This window comes from Procambarus clarkii, chromosome 64 (assembly GCF_040958095.1).
Source record: "Procambarus clarkii isolate CNS0578487 chromosome 64, FALCON_Pclarkii_2.0, whole genome shotgun sequence".
Classification (NCBI taxonomy): Eukaryota; Metazoa; Arthropoda; class Malacostraca; order Decapoda; family Cambaridae; genus Procambarus; species Procambarus clarkii.
The window spans coordinates 14576039-14589835 of NC_091213.1; the positions used below are offsets into that span (position 1 = coordinate 14576039).

A 13797-nucleotide genomic window follows, 5' to 3' on the forward strand; every position below is an offset into this window, starting at 1 on the left:
TATATCAGCAGATAAAGTTCCCTCCACTACACTCCCTCTGGCGAGAGCTGGCAAGTGTGCCTCAAGGACATGTTATAAGTTAGTGCACAGAGTCGTGTGTCAGTTCCCTCTCCCCGTGGGCAGTGTCTGGGGCTTTATACTGTTGTGTAGACGTGTGCTGAGCCCAGCAGTGTCCTCCTCTGCCAACGTGAGTCTTGATCAGCTTATCCAACTGTTAATTGAGCATTGATCAGTTTATTCAACTGAGGATATTGAGGGCTGAGATATCCTCTCAACCACTGAGATTTTTCAGTGGTTGAGAGGATAGGTTCTTATCGCTTGTTACGTTTTTTTTTTATCTTAAAATTATTAATCTTCACCTCTCTCTCTCTCTCTCTCTCTCTCTCTCTCTCTCTCTCTCTCTCTCTCTCTCTCTCTCTCTCTCTCTCTCTCATTTGTGTCTTCACATGCTGTACCAACAAATTCACTTTGCTGTGTTTGCTTATTTTGCTCCTCACAAATCCCATGTAACTTAATCTCTTTGTAAATAAAGTTGCCATCTATTAATAGATTTTATGGCATCATGTGCTACTTTTGTTAACACGTAATACCACTCAGACATGGCTTGTTACTCTCACTCACGCTTGTAGTGGTCTCCTAGTATTTGTTTGTGGGTTGTATATGAAGGCTCCTCCTTAACTATAATGATTCTCTTTCCTCGTGCAGGTCAAACACTCATTCTTGAAGATTAATAATTGATTCAATAACCAATCCTTATTTACTGAGTAAAAAATTATATGAATCGCGTAGTTTTGTATTGTGTGGATGGTAGGAAGGCGTGTGTGGGTAGTGGAAAGTCGCGTGTGTGTGTGGGGGGGTGGTGGGAAGGCATGTTTGGTGGTGCTGGTGGTAGATGGTTGAGTTGTGTGGGTGGTGAGGAAGGGGCACTTGTGGGGGGAGTGTTGACGCATCATCGCTATAGCTCAATTCTTATCCAAATACACATTTCGCGTTGCTACCCTGCTTCTCGCATATGTTGATCTCTCTCTCTTATACCTCTCTATTCATTCCCTTCAGTCACGCTTTCCCTCGGGTCATTTCCTCAACCAACGCCCACCCCCCGTGCTATATATAGCCTCCCCCATACGTATTTCCTGATTTAATTTCCCTATTTCCCTGGGATATGAGGATAAGGACCTAGGGTATGAGGACAAGCAACTGGGATGTGAGGACAAGCAGCTGGGATGTGGGGACAAGCAGCTAGAATATGAGGACAAGCAGTTTGGATATGAGGACAAGCAGCTGGGATATGGGGACAACCAGCTGGGATGTGGGGACAACCAGCTGGGATGTGGGGACAAACAGCTGGGACATGGGGACAAACAGCTGGGACATGGGGACAAACAGCTGGGACATGGGGACAACCAGCTGGGATGTGGGGACAACCAGCTGGGATGTGGGGACAAACAGCTGAGATATATGGACAAACAGCTGGGATATGAGGACAAAGAGCTGTGATATGATGAAGAAAAGGAATGATGCCAATTTAAATGTAGTTTACAATATATCCATTTGGTCCATATGCTTAATCGCCACCACTGACACGCGGGCGCCACGGTCTAAGCCTCCGTCATATAGCCAACACGCAATGTCATCACGACAGACGAAGGACATCACCACTGAAACGTATCAGCTTGGAAAGACGAGCATCATTAACAAGAGCAATCCACAGCTTACCGTCCGGGGGCCAGATTCACGAAAGCACTTACGAACGTGTACATCTTTCCTCAATCTTTGACGGCTTTGGTTACATTTATTAAACAGTTTACAAGCGTGAAAACTTGCCAATCATCTGTTGTTATTGTTATAAACAGCCTCCTGGTGCTTCGGAGCTCATTAACTGTTTAATAATTGGAAACAAAGCCGCCAAAGATTGAGAAAAGATGTACAGGTTCGTAAGTGCTTTCGTGAATTTGGTCCCGGGACATTTCAACGGGTGCTAGAGGAGACATCTGCATCAATACACACACACTACCTATAGCCTCTTACACCTGTGGAGATGACAGTATTATCATGAACTCTCAGCGTCTCACATTTACTGCACATTATTCATCAAGTTTTCGTTGTGAAGATTCGCCAAGTGTTTCTTGTGAACAACTCGCAAGGAGCCAAGATTCGGGCGTCCGGTGTAACTTGTTCCAAAGTTACCATCAATTACTCATTTGAATACATCTCTCATATATATATATATATATATATATATAATGTATGTAGACAGATGTAAACATCTGTCATGTGCTAAGCTTATGTTATCTCACTTCCCGACCTCTCTTTAAGGGAAGGTGACAACTTCCCGATCTTCATTTTCCTCGATGTTGTCTGGTATCTGCAGAGAGATCTTATCTTACGAAGCATTGATATGTGATCTTATCTTTCAGGGCAATTTCAGCAGTGACAGCTGAGCATCACGGGTAACCCGCAGGCGACGGTTACTTGCCGCAGGCGACGGTAACTTGCCGCAGGCGACGGTAACTTGCCGCTGGCGACGGTAACTTGCCGCAGGCGACGGTAACTTGCCGCAAGCGACGGTAACTCCCAACAGCAACAGCTTCACGTCATCATGTGGTTGGAGGTGGTGCTGTTTGTGGTGCTGGTGGTGCTGCTGCGGTACTGGTTCCTCAGGCCCAAGGGCATGCCCCCAGGTGAGTCTTGGTGCCCTTCCCCAGGGGTCACCGTACCCTGTACCCCAAGGGGATCACTCAGCTCCCTAGGATGCTCCCATCCTTTACCTTCCTCCCGGTAGTCGCGCTCAAACTACCAAGAGATGAGAACACTCAAGTTATGAGCGGAACAGTGACGCTTGATGCGATGCCCACCATGCATAAGGTCCCCCGGGGGATAACTCTTAATATTATTGAAATCTTAATGAGTTTGTAACTGTGCACTGTGTTAGATAAGACCACTGAAACATTATCTATCACAGTGCACAGTTATAAACCCAATTAGATTCCCATTTAGATTCAACAGAAAAGAAGAAATTAAACACATGGGGCAAAATATTACTGAAGCGACCATGCGAGTCATAAATACTCAAACGCAGCCTATAATAGAACAGAAACAAGTAACACTTAGTGGGTCAGCCAGAGGCTTAGGACCCGCGCAAGAATATCCCTGCAAAAAAAAATAATAAACCTCATAAACGTTCTGTTTCTTATATATTAAATTTTTATTTTGAGTGCTTGGCTGAGTTACATCACGTGTCACTTCATACAGTGAATCACAACTAATGTTATTTACATTTCTGCTCAACTTTATTTTAAGTAAACCAAATAACAGGCAAATCTTAGGATAAGTTCATTCCATACTGACTGTAAACTATCGCCTCACAGGTCCTCTGGTGATTCCGTTCCTCGGAAACATACCCCCTTTCCATATCTCACAGGTGAAGGAATACAGGAAAAAGTATGGGGATATCTTCAGGTAAGAGACGGATTTCTACGGTTACTTTCATTAAGTTCTCAGTGTAGTGATACCTAAAGGTCAAGTGTATTGGTACACTTGAGTGATTCCCTTACAACTTTTCTCAGACAGTACTTTGCTCACTTTCTGTGTTTGTAACGCATCTCTCTAAATGATTCACCCACGTACCTTATACATATAATTGGCAGCAGAACACATAATCTAACATAGGTCTAACTATATACTATATTATAACATGTATACTAATATCTATTTATTTATATTTGATTTGAGAGATGCACTCTGAACATAGGAAGTGAGTGCAGCACTCTCCAAGAATAGTTTGAGCAAAATAAGTTGTGAATCATGCAATCTGATATAATAAATATTTACCAAATACTCGTTAATTCAGTAGCCGTTGTAAATATAAATATTTGCCAAGAGAATTTGAAACATCTAACCTAACGTAGGTATAACTATACACAAAACTATTCCATTTATATCTTAGGAAATATAATTTCCTCAAATATATGAGAAAATTTTACATTTTATTGCACCGTATGGAAATATTTACTTATGTAGTTTGAAGATGACAGTCGTATCATGGGCAAGCATAATTAGTGAATGGGTTGATGTCATGTGTAAAGTATTTTATTTCATCAACAGGCTGGGGAGGTTAGGGGGCGGCGGCTACCGGATTAATAATAAACATTTGGCCAATGTTATAACATGACTCACGAACATGGGTCATCAATGGATTTATGTATTGCTTCAAATTTCTACACCCACAACAGGACTGAACTGGGATCGACCAAGTTGATATACCTGTGTAACTACCAGCTCATCAAAGAGGCTTTTAACAAGCAGGAGTTGGCCGACCGCCCTGACCTTCCCTTTGCTAACATATTGACTGACGGAAAGGAGGCAGGCAAGTAACAATTTTCACGATTGATATTTTAACATGAGCACAAAAATATATATTTTCCCATTCGTTGTAAGAAATATAACTTACTTGCATCTTGCAGGAGTGATCATGACCAATGGGGAGAGGTGGCAGAACGCTCGTAGGTTCTTATTGCGTAACCTGCGGGACCTGGGCATGGGTAAGACCTACCTGGAGGACGCCATCCAGCAGGAGGCCAACATGTTGGTGGAGGAAATGAAGAAAGATACTGGAGTGTCCACACCCTTCCCCCAGCCCATCAACATCGCGGTCCTCAACGTCGTGTGGCAGATGGTGGCAAGTAAGTCTAGCTTTTGTTTTGCTGTACCATGTGTCAATATTTCGTGTTCCAGGAAAGACTAGGAGGAATATGCTTACCATGAGCTATGGGAAGGGAAAGCTCTGAGCCTGCTAACAAGAGTCGGATGTCATCTACTCCCGTACCAACTGTTTACGAAGGTAAAAGATTGGTTGAAACTGTTAATGACAAAAGAACTGGACTTCACTTTCCGAAAGATACTAGAGAGTATAAATCTGGATATGCGTTTGAGACTGTCAAGACCAACCGACCATGTCAGATACCATCACTAATAGAGTAGTCAATAATGAATACTCTAACGAATATGTCTAAGAACGCATTAGAAGGAAGGAGAACCTCCATTATACCTCTGATGAAACAGCTAGCAGAAACATAACCCCTTCTGACGCTAGCCAAAAGATAAAGTTCTCAGTCTGCTACAAGAGCAAGACTCCAGCTTACTAATGGAGGCCAGATTCAAGCCTTACCCAAATTTGTGGGGATATTCTTTGTGGTAAAAGACGGATATAGGCTACAAGGTTGGGGTAGGTCTAAGTTAAATTCTTTAAGAAATATTGCCAGTATTCCAAAATCCTGAGTGATTTTCACGACGTCTGAAATGGAAACTGGAATAACTCGGATATGCGTTGTCCATAGAGTTTTGTTGTTACTCCCGCCATTTACCTGCGCATTTCGTCATTTACTTTATATAAATGGAAATGTCTATCTGTTCAAGGATGGAGGGGTGGGGATGAAGGGGAAGGTTGGGGAGAAAGGGGAAATAGAGGAGATGGGAGGGAAAAGGAGAGAGAAAAGCCAGGTCAGGATTTAGTAAGCATTTACTTAACCTATTATGAAACCTGTGCATCTTTCCTCAATAATTGTGGCTTTTTTGTACATTTACTAAACAATTAAATAGCTTTGAAACCTCACAACTCATGGTTATTATTGTTATAAGAAGCCTGTAGAACTTCGGAGCTCACAAACTGTTTAAAATGTAGACAAAGCCATCATGAATGAGGAAAGATGAGGAAATGTTTGTTGAATCCTGGTCCTTGGTCGGGAGATGCAAGCACAAGAGAATTTCTGGCAGTGATGCTCTTTACGCCCATCATGGTCAAGGGTGTAATGCGTGTTTTCTGATGAGATATAAAATCTATGAGAACATTTTCTCATAGATACATAACATTATTGTGATTTCATTATATGCATAAAATCTATGAGAACATTTTCTCATAGATACATAACATTATTGTGATTTCATTATATGCATGTCATCAGTAACAAAATACTATCCACAGGTAAGCGCTACATGCCAGGTGATGAGAGAATCAGGAGCTTCATAAAATTGCTGAGATCTCTTGAGTTTTCTACCTGGCTAGTGGTGGCTGATCTCTTCCCGAGGTTGAAGAAGATCATCCCGAAGTTTATAAGGGGAAAGTTTCTTGGAGAGGATTCGTTCGCGCGCCTCGTAAAGGAGGCGAAACGTTTGATGGGGGTGAGTGTGCTCTAATTTAAGTGTTTGATGGCTGTTATGCAAGTTCTACCTCCGAGTGTCTGCTAGACTATTATATGGTCCGTAACTCTGACTTATCGTTATACAGGTAACTGTGAGCAAACTTCTTTGAACGAGAAACTGAATGAACTCTAAAACCAAACAGAACGAAAAAGGGTCTCACTAACAGCTGTTTTTTTCAACGACGGCAGAATTACAATATCATTGTCTACAATTATAACGATACATCAAACTCATTCATATATATATTTCTAACTTTCGCTTGAAACAGTTCGGCAATCCCACTTCTATTATGTTAACGCGATAATTAGTTCCCTAGATGCTTTAAAAGATGAGAAACTGAAGCTAATTTTCAGTGTATTATTATTTAAATGTTATGCAATTTGAACAGAGCGATTATAGTTAATATAACAATTATATTTTATTCTCATGGATTCCAGAGATTGGTCATACAGACCACATGTTGGCTCCATCGGGAGCACAGGTGGATGACACATATTTCTGTGTGCCGTCAGTGTATAAAAGTTTACTATTTGCAGGAGGTGGTGGCCGAGCATCGGGCCAAGCTCGACCCAGCCAACCCTCAGGACGTCGTGGACCAGTACCTGGTGGCCATGGACTCCAAAGCTGACATCGCAGAGTTTTTCAGTGGTGAGTCAAACTGGAGCGCGGTTACTCTGGTTGAACAGTCAACAGTTAAGTTTTTATTTTTATAAGTCACGTTTTATTTCATCTTCCTTATCACGAGAGAATACACTAATGATATTTTATTGTGTATGCTTTCTTTCTCCCCCCCCACAAACACATACATGCACTCGCACACACACACAAGCGATAAATGGTTCGTAGACTTAAACCCAGACAACTGCAGGGTTATGAACACTGAAATAGTAGTTTTCTTACTTATTTTCTCTCTTTTTCCGTCTCCAGCTTTCTCCTCCAAGATATCTCTTCCCCTTCCTTTCCTTCCAATTTCCTAACGTCTCCATCTTTCTCCCCAAATACATTTACCCATCTCGCCTCTCCACTTATCTCCTCCCTCTCTTCAAATATCTCTCCCTCTCCCTTTCCTTCTCTCTCCTTTCTCTTTTTTCCCAAAATATTATATTCCAATAGACACGCATGAACGTCATACGTGTTCTGTGGTAGCATATCTGGAGCTGAGATTTTAGTCATTAGAACACTGTAAATTCCTATGTTATATACACACACACGCTAATAGGTGTAATCTATTTCGCGTTCTCGCGTAGAACTGGACCTGCTGAAGACAGCCTTTGACATCTTTGCGGCCGGTTTCGACACATCATCCAACTTGCTCCGGTGGATGATCCTGTACATGATTAAGTACCCCGACGTCCAGCGACGCGTGCAGCAGCAGATTGACGACGTCGTCCCGCGAGACACCTTGCCGTCCTACCAACACAAGTCCAGGTACGTCCCGCGAGACACCTTGCCGTCCTATCAACACAAGTCCAGGTACGTCCCTGTGATGCCCCACTTGCCGTCCTACCAACACAAGCTTCAGTTCATTCGCCATAACATTATTGTTTATTTAGCTACGAAGAAAAGAAGTTGTTTCTCTTTTTCAGCCCAATAATAAAAGCTATCTGTGTATGGAGACGTCTTTGAAGAAACAAGAAGCACAGAATGTGCCGAATGTCAGCCATATATTCTGTTGTACTGGGAAGTATAGATGTCAGGTTTTGGATAGAAATATGTGTTACAGAATTTATTCCTGCTTATGTTATTATTATATTAGGATATCGATTCTCTTTTGTTTCAAATTTTATATTTCTTGTACTTATACTAATTAATGTGCCTTATATATATCATAACCTTTAAGCCCTATTGTATTAACTAATGTACATCTTGTAACCATTAAATAAATAATAAGGGACAACAAAACACAAAAGGAAGGGGGTGGTAGGAGACACGCACACAGAACCTGTATTGGAGGGGACCTAAACATTCCCTCCAATGCGTTATGCATGATTTCCTCCGAGGTTAAGGGTCCCCCTTCTTCCAGCCAGAGGTGGTACTCCCAACACAGAGATTCTAATATTGTTTCAATTTTCAACAATGCTTAATTCACACCCTCGAAGGACTTATATGTATGATGTATATTTCAGGCTGCCTTTGGTTGAGGCGTTGATTCACGAGGTACTCCGAATGTCCTCGTTAGTTGGTCTGGGCCTCCTACACTCAAACATTTCTGATGTTCAACTGGGCGGCTACTTCATCCCGAAGGTAAACTCACTTACTCATATGCTTATTCACTCATTCACTCACCCCACGCAAGCTTTACGTGTTTCTTATATGTTGTCTTGCCCCATTAACTGCTAAAACACTGAGAGAGTTGTGTTGCGCCTTCTACAGGGAAGTTGGGTGTTCGGGTGTACTGTGTGTTGTCACGATGACCCACAGTACTGGAAGCAACCCGACCAGTTCAACATCGACCGGTTCTTAGACGCTGAGGGAAACTTCTCAGGCCAGAAGGAGGGCTTCTTGCCCTTTAGCTTAGGTAAGTGTTTCGTTAGTCTTGTTTGGCTAGCATATGTATGAGCCCAACAACTCAGTTGTTTTAGTAATTAAGTAATTATGAGTTCTAAAAATAATGTTTAGACCCTCCATAATAGTGTTGCTTTTGCACAAAATGTTAAGATCGTAGATTTTCTAGTGAAGAGTTGTAAAAAAAAAGTTCTTATAGTGAGAACATTTAATTTATAGGTACACTGCTAGGTCCTCTTTTTTATCTACTGTTGCAGTAGACTTCCACTTATAGCCAATTTGGCCGTCTACTATCCACTCACTCAAACTTCATTGCTTTATATTTCTTGGTCTGAACTTGCAGCTTTCTTCGGGCCTTCTTAATTATCATGAAGTATTTTTAGGGTATTACCTTTGTCATCAGTTTCACATTATCTACAATGATGAATATGATTTTATCTTCTCGTGTAGGTCATTTAAAGGGAAAACGTAGGGGCCCAAGACCAATTAAGTCCTGTAGGACTTTTCTTATCATTTGCCTCCATGCTGACAATTTCTCAATGTGCCAGGCTCTCTGGTCCAACCTTGTACTTTCCAAGTTATTCCATCATGTTTTTTTCCATTTCCATTTGCTGTATTAAGTTTCTTATGAAGGACAGTGTCTAAGGTTTTTTGCCAGTATAAAAAACCGCTGCAGTTCAGCGACTTATCTCTTGTCAGTTTTATCTTGGCGACTGTTGTAGAATCTTTGTGTCCGTCTGATACTAATCGTCCCCCTTGAAAACTAACTCTGCTGTCGCTCAGTTAAAACGTTTGTCCTGTTCCAATGGTCTTGTATTATCTTGCATTATTTACAGTGTTTTAGGACACCTGTTTATTATTTAAAGTTTCCTGTCCCTATCTTGAGTACTGGCACCACCAGGGAGCCGGTCGGCCGAGCGGACAGCACGCGGGACTTGTGATCCTGTAGTCTTGGGTTCGATCCCAGGCGCCGGCGAGAAACAATGGGCAGAGTTGCTTTCACCCTATGCCCCTGTTACCTAGCAGTAAAATAGGTACCTGGGTGTTAGTCAGCTGTCACGGGCTGCTTCCTGAGGGTGGAGGCCTGGTCGAGGACCGGGCCGCGGGGACACTAAAAGCCCCGAAATCATCTCAAGATAACCACTGGGGCTTTCTCCATTCACTACTGTAGCGTTATGAAGTCTGGTTTATGGTGTAGACAGTATCACTGCTTCCTATGTCAGTAGCCATGGCCGTAACTGTCATGGTCATTCAGCCTTGTGACAACCCAATAATGATAGAATACTCTCACCCAATACACCGGTAATTCTCTTGTTTACAGGTTGCAATATTCTCTAAGTTACTATGCAACACAGTCCCTTCATTCACCACCGCTATCTTCCACGTGGCAAAACAGGAAAACCCTTCCACTTAACATTTCCTTACTTACAGGAAAATACTGCAAATATACTGATGAAAATCCCTATATATACACTGGTATTTGGACATCAATGGATTAATTTTGCATTTCACTAATCGATGTGAACTCGTTAATCAAATACAATTTCAATACTGGTAGCATGGATAATTTAGGAACAAAAGGAAGGTTCCCTGGCTTGCTCCAGGGAACCATGGGGAGATTATACATTAATTGCAATCTGCTATACAGATATATGACTGATAATAAATGGAAATGGTCTAATGAATGTAGAAAGTCTGCCGCTATCTTGTCACAATTCACAACTATTTGTTGGCATAACGTAACTGCAATCATTCCATGACTACTTTAATTCCGTAACTACTATAGTTTATACTTCAAGTAATTTAATACGTTAATGTCAATTGGAACACAAGAACAGAGTACTTTGGAAGCTTCTACCAGCAATAATCAACAACGAATTCGCGTTTATTCTAGACTTATACCAGAACACACCACCCTTGTGTCCCACAGCAAAGCTCTACGCTGAACTTGTTAACTAGATCAACTCCGCACTTGGAGTGAGTCCCCTTTGGGACGTGCCCTTAAATCCAAGAACTAATCACATGCTGGGTTACAAAATACCCTAGCCACTCTGTCCACTGACAGCCTAGGTCTAGCCTGGGCAGTCATTAACAGCAAACTCAATGGCAGGATAAGACTGCCACCTTCGCACTCATTTGTTCTTTTATTAGTGTGTCATGCCAACAGTAAAGCTTGTTTTTTAATGGTGGTTATTAAACGTGGCCCTTTTACAGCAATCCGCCAAACACTGCATTTAATACCTTTATTCTGTGCAACATTACTATACCCTCAACGGCTAGAATATCTTCAGAAATGTTCTACTGTTCTCCATAAATATTTTAAACATACTGCAAACTTCCTAGACTCTGCTAGAGTCATTTTAAGTCCAATTTAATCAGGAGAATCTTGACATAGTCACATTCTAGTATATTGATCAACGACTTCAGGATTTTTCTTTGGTTTGTTCTCGACAATTTCTTGAAACATTCTGTTCAACTTCTTTCAGACTTGTCCTTTTATGTAAAAGTTCCTCCTTGTCTTATCTTAACTCGATCCCTTACTGTTGTCTTCACTCTTCTATGACTGTGTACTAATATGTGATCTGCCGCAGGTCGGAGGAGCTGCTTGGGGGAGGCGCTGGCCAGGATGGAGCTGTACATCTTCACTGCCGCCATCCTCCAGAACCTCTCCTTCTCCGCTCCAGAGGGCTGCGAGGTCGATCTTGAACCGAATTACAGGACGATCGGTATACAGCTGCCCAAGGATCAGAACATTGTCATCACTCCTAGGAAGTAGTGATAGTAGACATTCTCTATTGCTTGTTCCACCTGGTGCACCCTGGTGTGGTTTATATTCTTAGTAACTGATAATGTCAACTCACATCAGTTTACACACGCACACAAAGAGCCAGAGCTCAACCCCCGCAAACACAACTAGTTGAGAACAACCTCACGTCCCTGGAAAACAGAAGAGTAAGGGGAGACATGATAACCTACCTACAAAATTCTCAGGGGAATTGACAGAGTGGGCAAAGACAAATTCTTTAGCACGGGTGGAACACTAACAAGGGGACACAGGTGGAAACTTAGTACCCAAATGAGCCACAGAGGCATTAGAAAGATTTTTTTTCAGTGTCAGAGTAGTTAAAAAAAGGAATGCTTTAAGTAGTGATGTGGTGGAGACAGACTCAATACACAGTTTCAAAAGTAGATTTGATAGAGCCAAGTAGGCTCAGGAATCTGTACATCAGTTGATTGACAAATGAGAGGCGGGACCAGAGAGCCTCCAAATGTAGACCAGAGAGCCAGAGCTCAACCTCCGCAAGCACAACTAGGTGAGTACAAAACACGCACGCACATACAAAACACATGCACACACACACACATACATGCTCTATACATATTATTATGTGAACACACGCTTTTAAAAATAAAAAAAATATATGTGCAACAATATTTACCATTTAGGTAAGGGCTAAAAATAGTAGCCTTGAAGTATTCCAGATAGTCCAGTACATTTTGAGGAATATTTATGCAAAAATAAATGAAGAAAGGAATTTCCGGGAATTAATTAACTATACACCAGTGAAGCACAAGTGTATAATTAGAATAATCTAAAAACAAATACAAAATAAATACCATGCAAATACGTTTACAAATTATGCATTAAAGACAACATTGTTTACAGTAAGAATTTAGTTTTGGAAAGTTATCTTTCAACTTGCAGACACAACTGGACACTGTTGCGGTATGCAGTCTCGTGGTGTCGGAAACTATTCAATAATATAATCCGCGCGACAATTCCCTGCTGTTCCCTATTTCTTGATGTTTCCAAGGTATTTGACAAAGTTGAACTCGCCAAGCTTTTAGTTTTAAAAATTTCTAGACAGAAATGTTTGTTAAGCTTTTTTTTTTCAGAAATTTGATAGAAATATTTATCTTATTAAAATTTATTAAAGCTGGCAGCTTCATAGGTAGCACGAAGGATAACTTATTTGCTACATGCATTAAGAATTCTCCCGACATCAAACGGAACGCCATGAATGAGAGGAATGTTGTCTATGGCTTAACATGTCCACTTAAGAACTGCAAAGACCAATGCTCTAAATATATAGGCAAGACAATATATTTTTCAATATGTCTGATAAAGCACGAATAAGTGTTAAAATAAGATAATGTCTACAACAAACTAGACCATTACCAGAACTGATATGAACCAAGAATTACACGCCACAACACTAATGGTGTGTAATATTAAGGAAAGAATAATTACATCTTACTCTAATACAGAACTGTGCTTGAGAAACCTTTAAAGCTGTGGAAGAATTTTCTGTTTGATCGTCGACTGTTTACTGTTTGATATATTGTGTTGGGGACAAACAGCCAGTGTATATATACATGTTAGGTCCCTCAAGGGTCGAATTACTGACCTTCCCCACAACAAGCAGACTAGCTCCTGGGTACCTACTTATTCATAGGTCCTAGGTGAACAGATGAATTAGATGAAAGGAACCCCCTCTTGAGAGACGACCAGAAGTAACACGACTCTTCACCTTCTCAAGTGATTTCTAAAATAGTAAAAGCAACAAGTTTCTTGTAGCATCTTTCTTGTAGACTGTGAAATTATATGTACTGCTATTCTCAAGAAAAACAATAAAATATACATCTAAAACCGGTAATTTGCCGAATTTTTGTTATTAAATGTTTTTTTTTCCTTCCCCATTCCACGCAAATGCAACCATCACGTCTCGCAAACAGCAGTGTACAGTGACAACATACAAATCTCGTCAGCACTGTACCAACAGTGACCAAACACGATCCTCGCCATCATTATACTGACAGTGACCACGTTCTATAACAGGCGATCAATTTTCACCACTGAGGAGGCCTACGGCAATTGAGCTGTTTTTATCTTCCATTTCATGACCCTTAACACACCTTCGTACCCCCTCTCACCCTCCTTCGCTCCCGTCAATACAAGTAGTCTATTTTAGTAGCCGTAAGTCTCCGTCGTTAACTCAAATAAACCAACCTTCATTGGTCCCTTGTTTCTTTCGGGAACCACTTTGTATTCCCGGTGCTCAGAAGGTCGGTTGATGGGCAGTATAATGGGCC

The 13797-nt window shown here is 41.3% G+C and overlaps 2 protein-coding genes across 2 annotated transcripts in view; both read left to right on the plus strand.

The window, feature by feature from the left end:
* LOC138354756 (34 kDa spicule matrix protein-like) overlaps nt 1-1497 on the plus strand; it is a 2276-nt gene extending 779 nt beyond the window's left edge. Inside the window, exon 2 of the mRNA XM_069309249.1 lies at nt 1168-1497. Within this exon, the coding sequence (XP_069165350.1) occupies nt 1168-1497 (330 nt within the window). The remainder of the gene's footprint in view (nt 1-1167) is intronic.
* LOC123769012 (cytochrome P450 2L1) lies at nt 30-13384 on the plus strand. The gene is made up of 11 exons (XM_069309218.1): nt 30-187; nt 2418-2681; nt 3369-3459; nt 4233-4366; nt 4464-4682; nt 5981-6177; nt 6735-6846; nt 7446-7626; nt 8325-8442; nt 8572-8716; nt 11295-13384. The coding sequence occupies exons 2-11, from the start codon at nt 2600-2602 to the stop codon at nt 11477-11479; spliced, it is 1464 nt and encodes a 487-aa protein (XP_069165319.1). The 5' UTR covers nt 30-187; nt 2418-2599; the 3' UTR covers nt 11480-13384.
* The last annotated feature ends 413 nt before the right edge of the window (nt 13385-13797 follow it).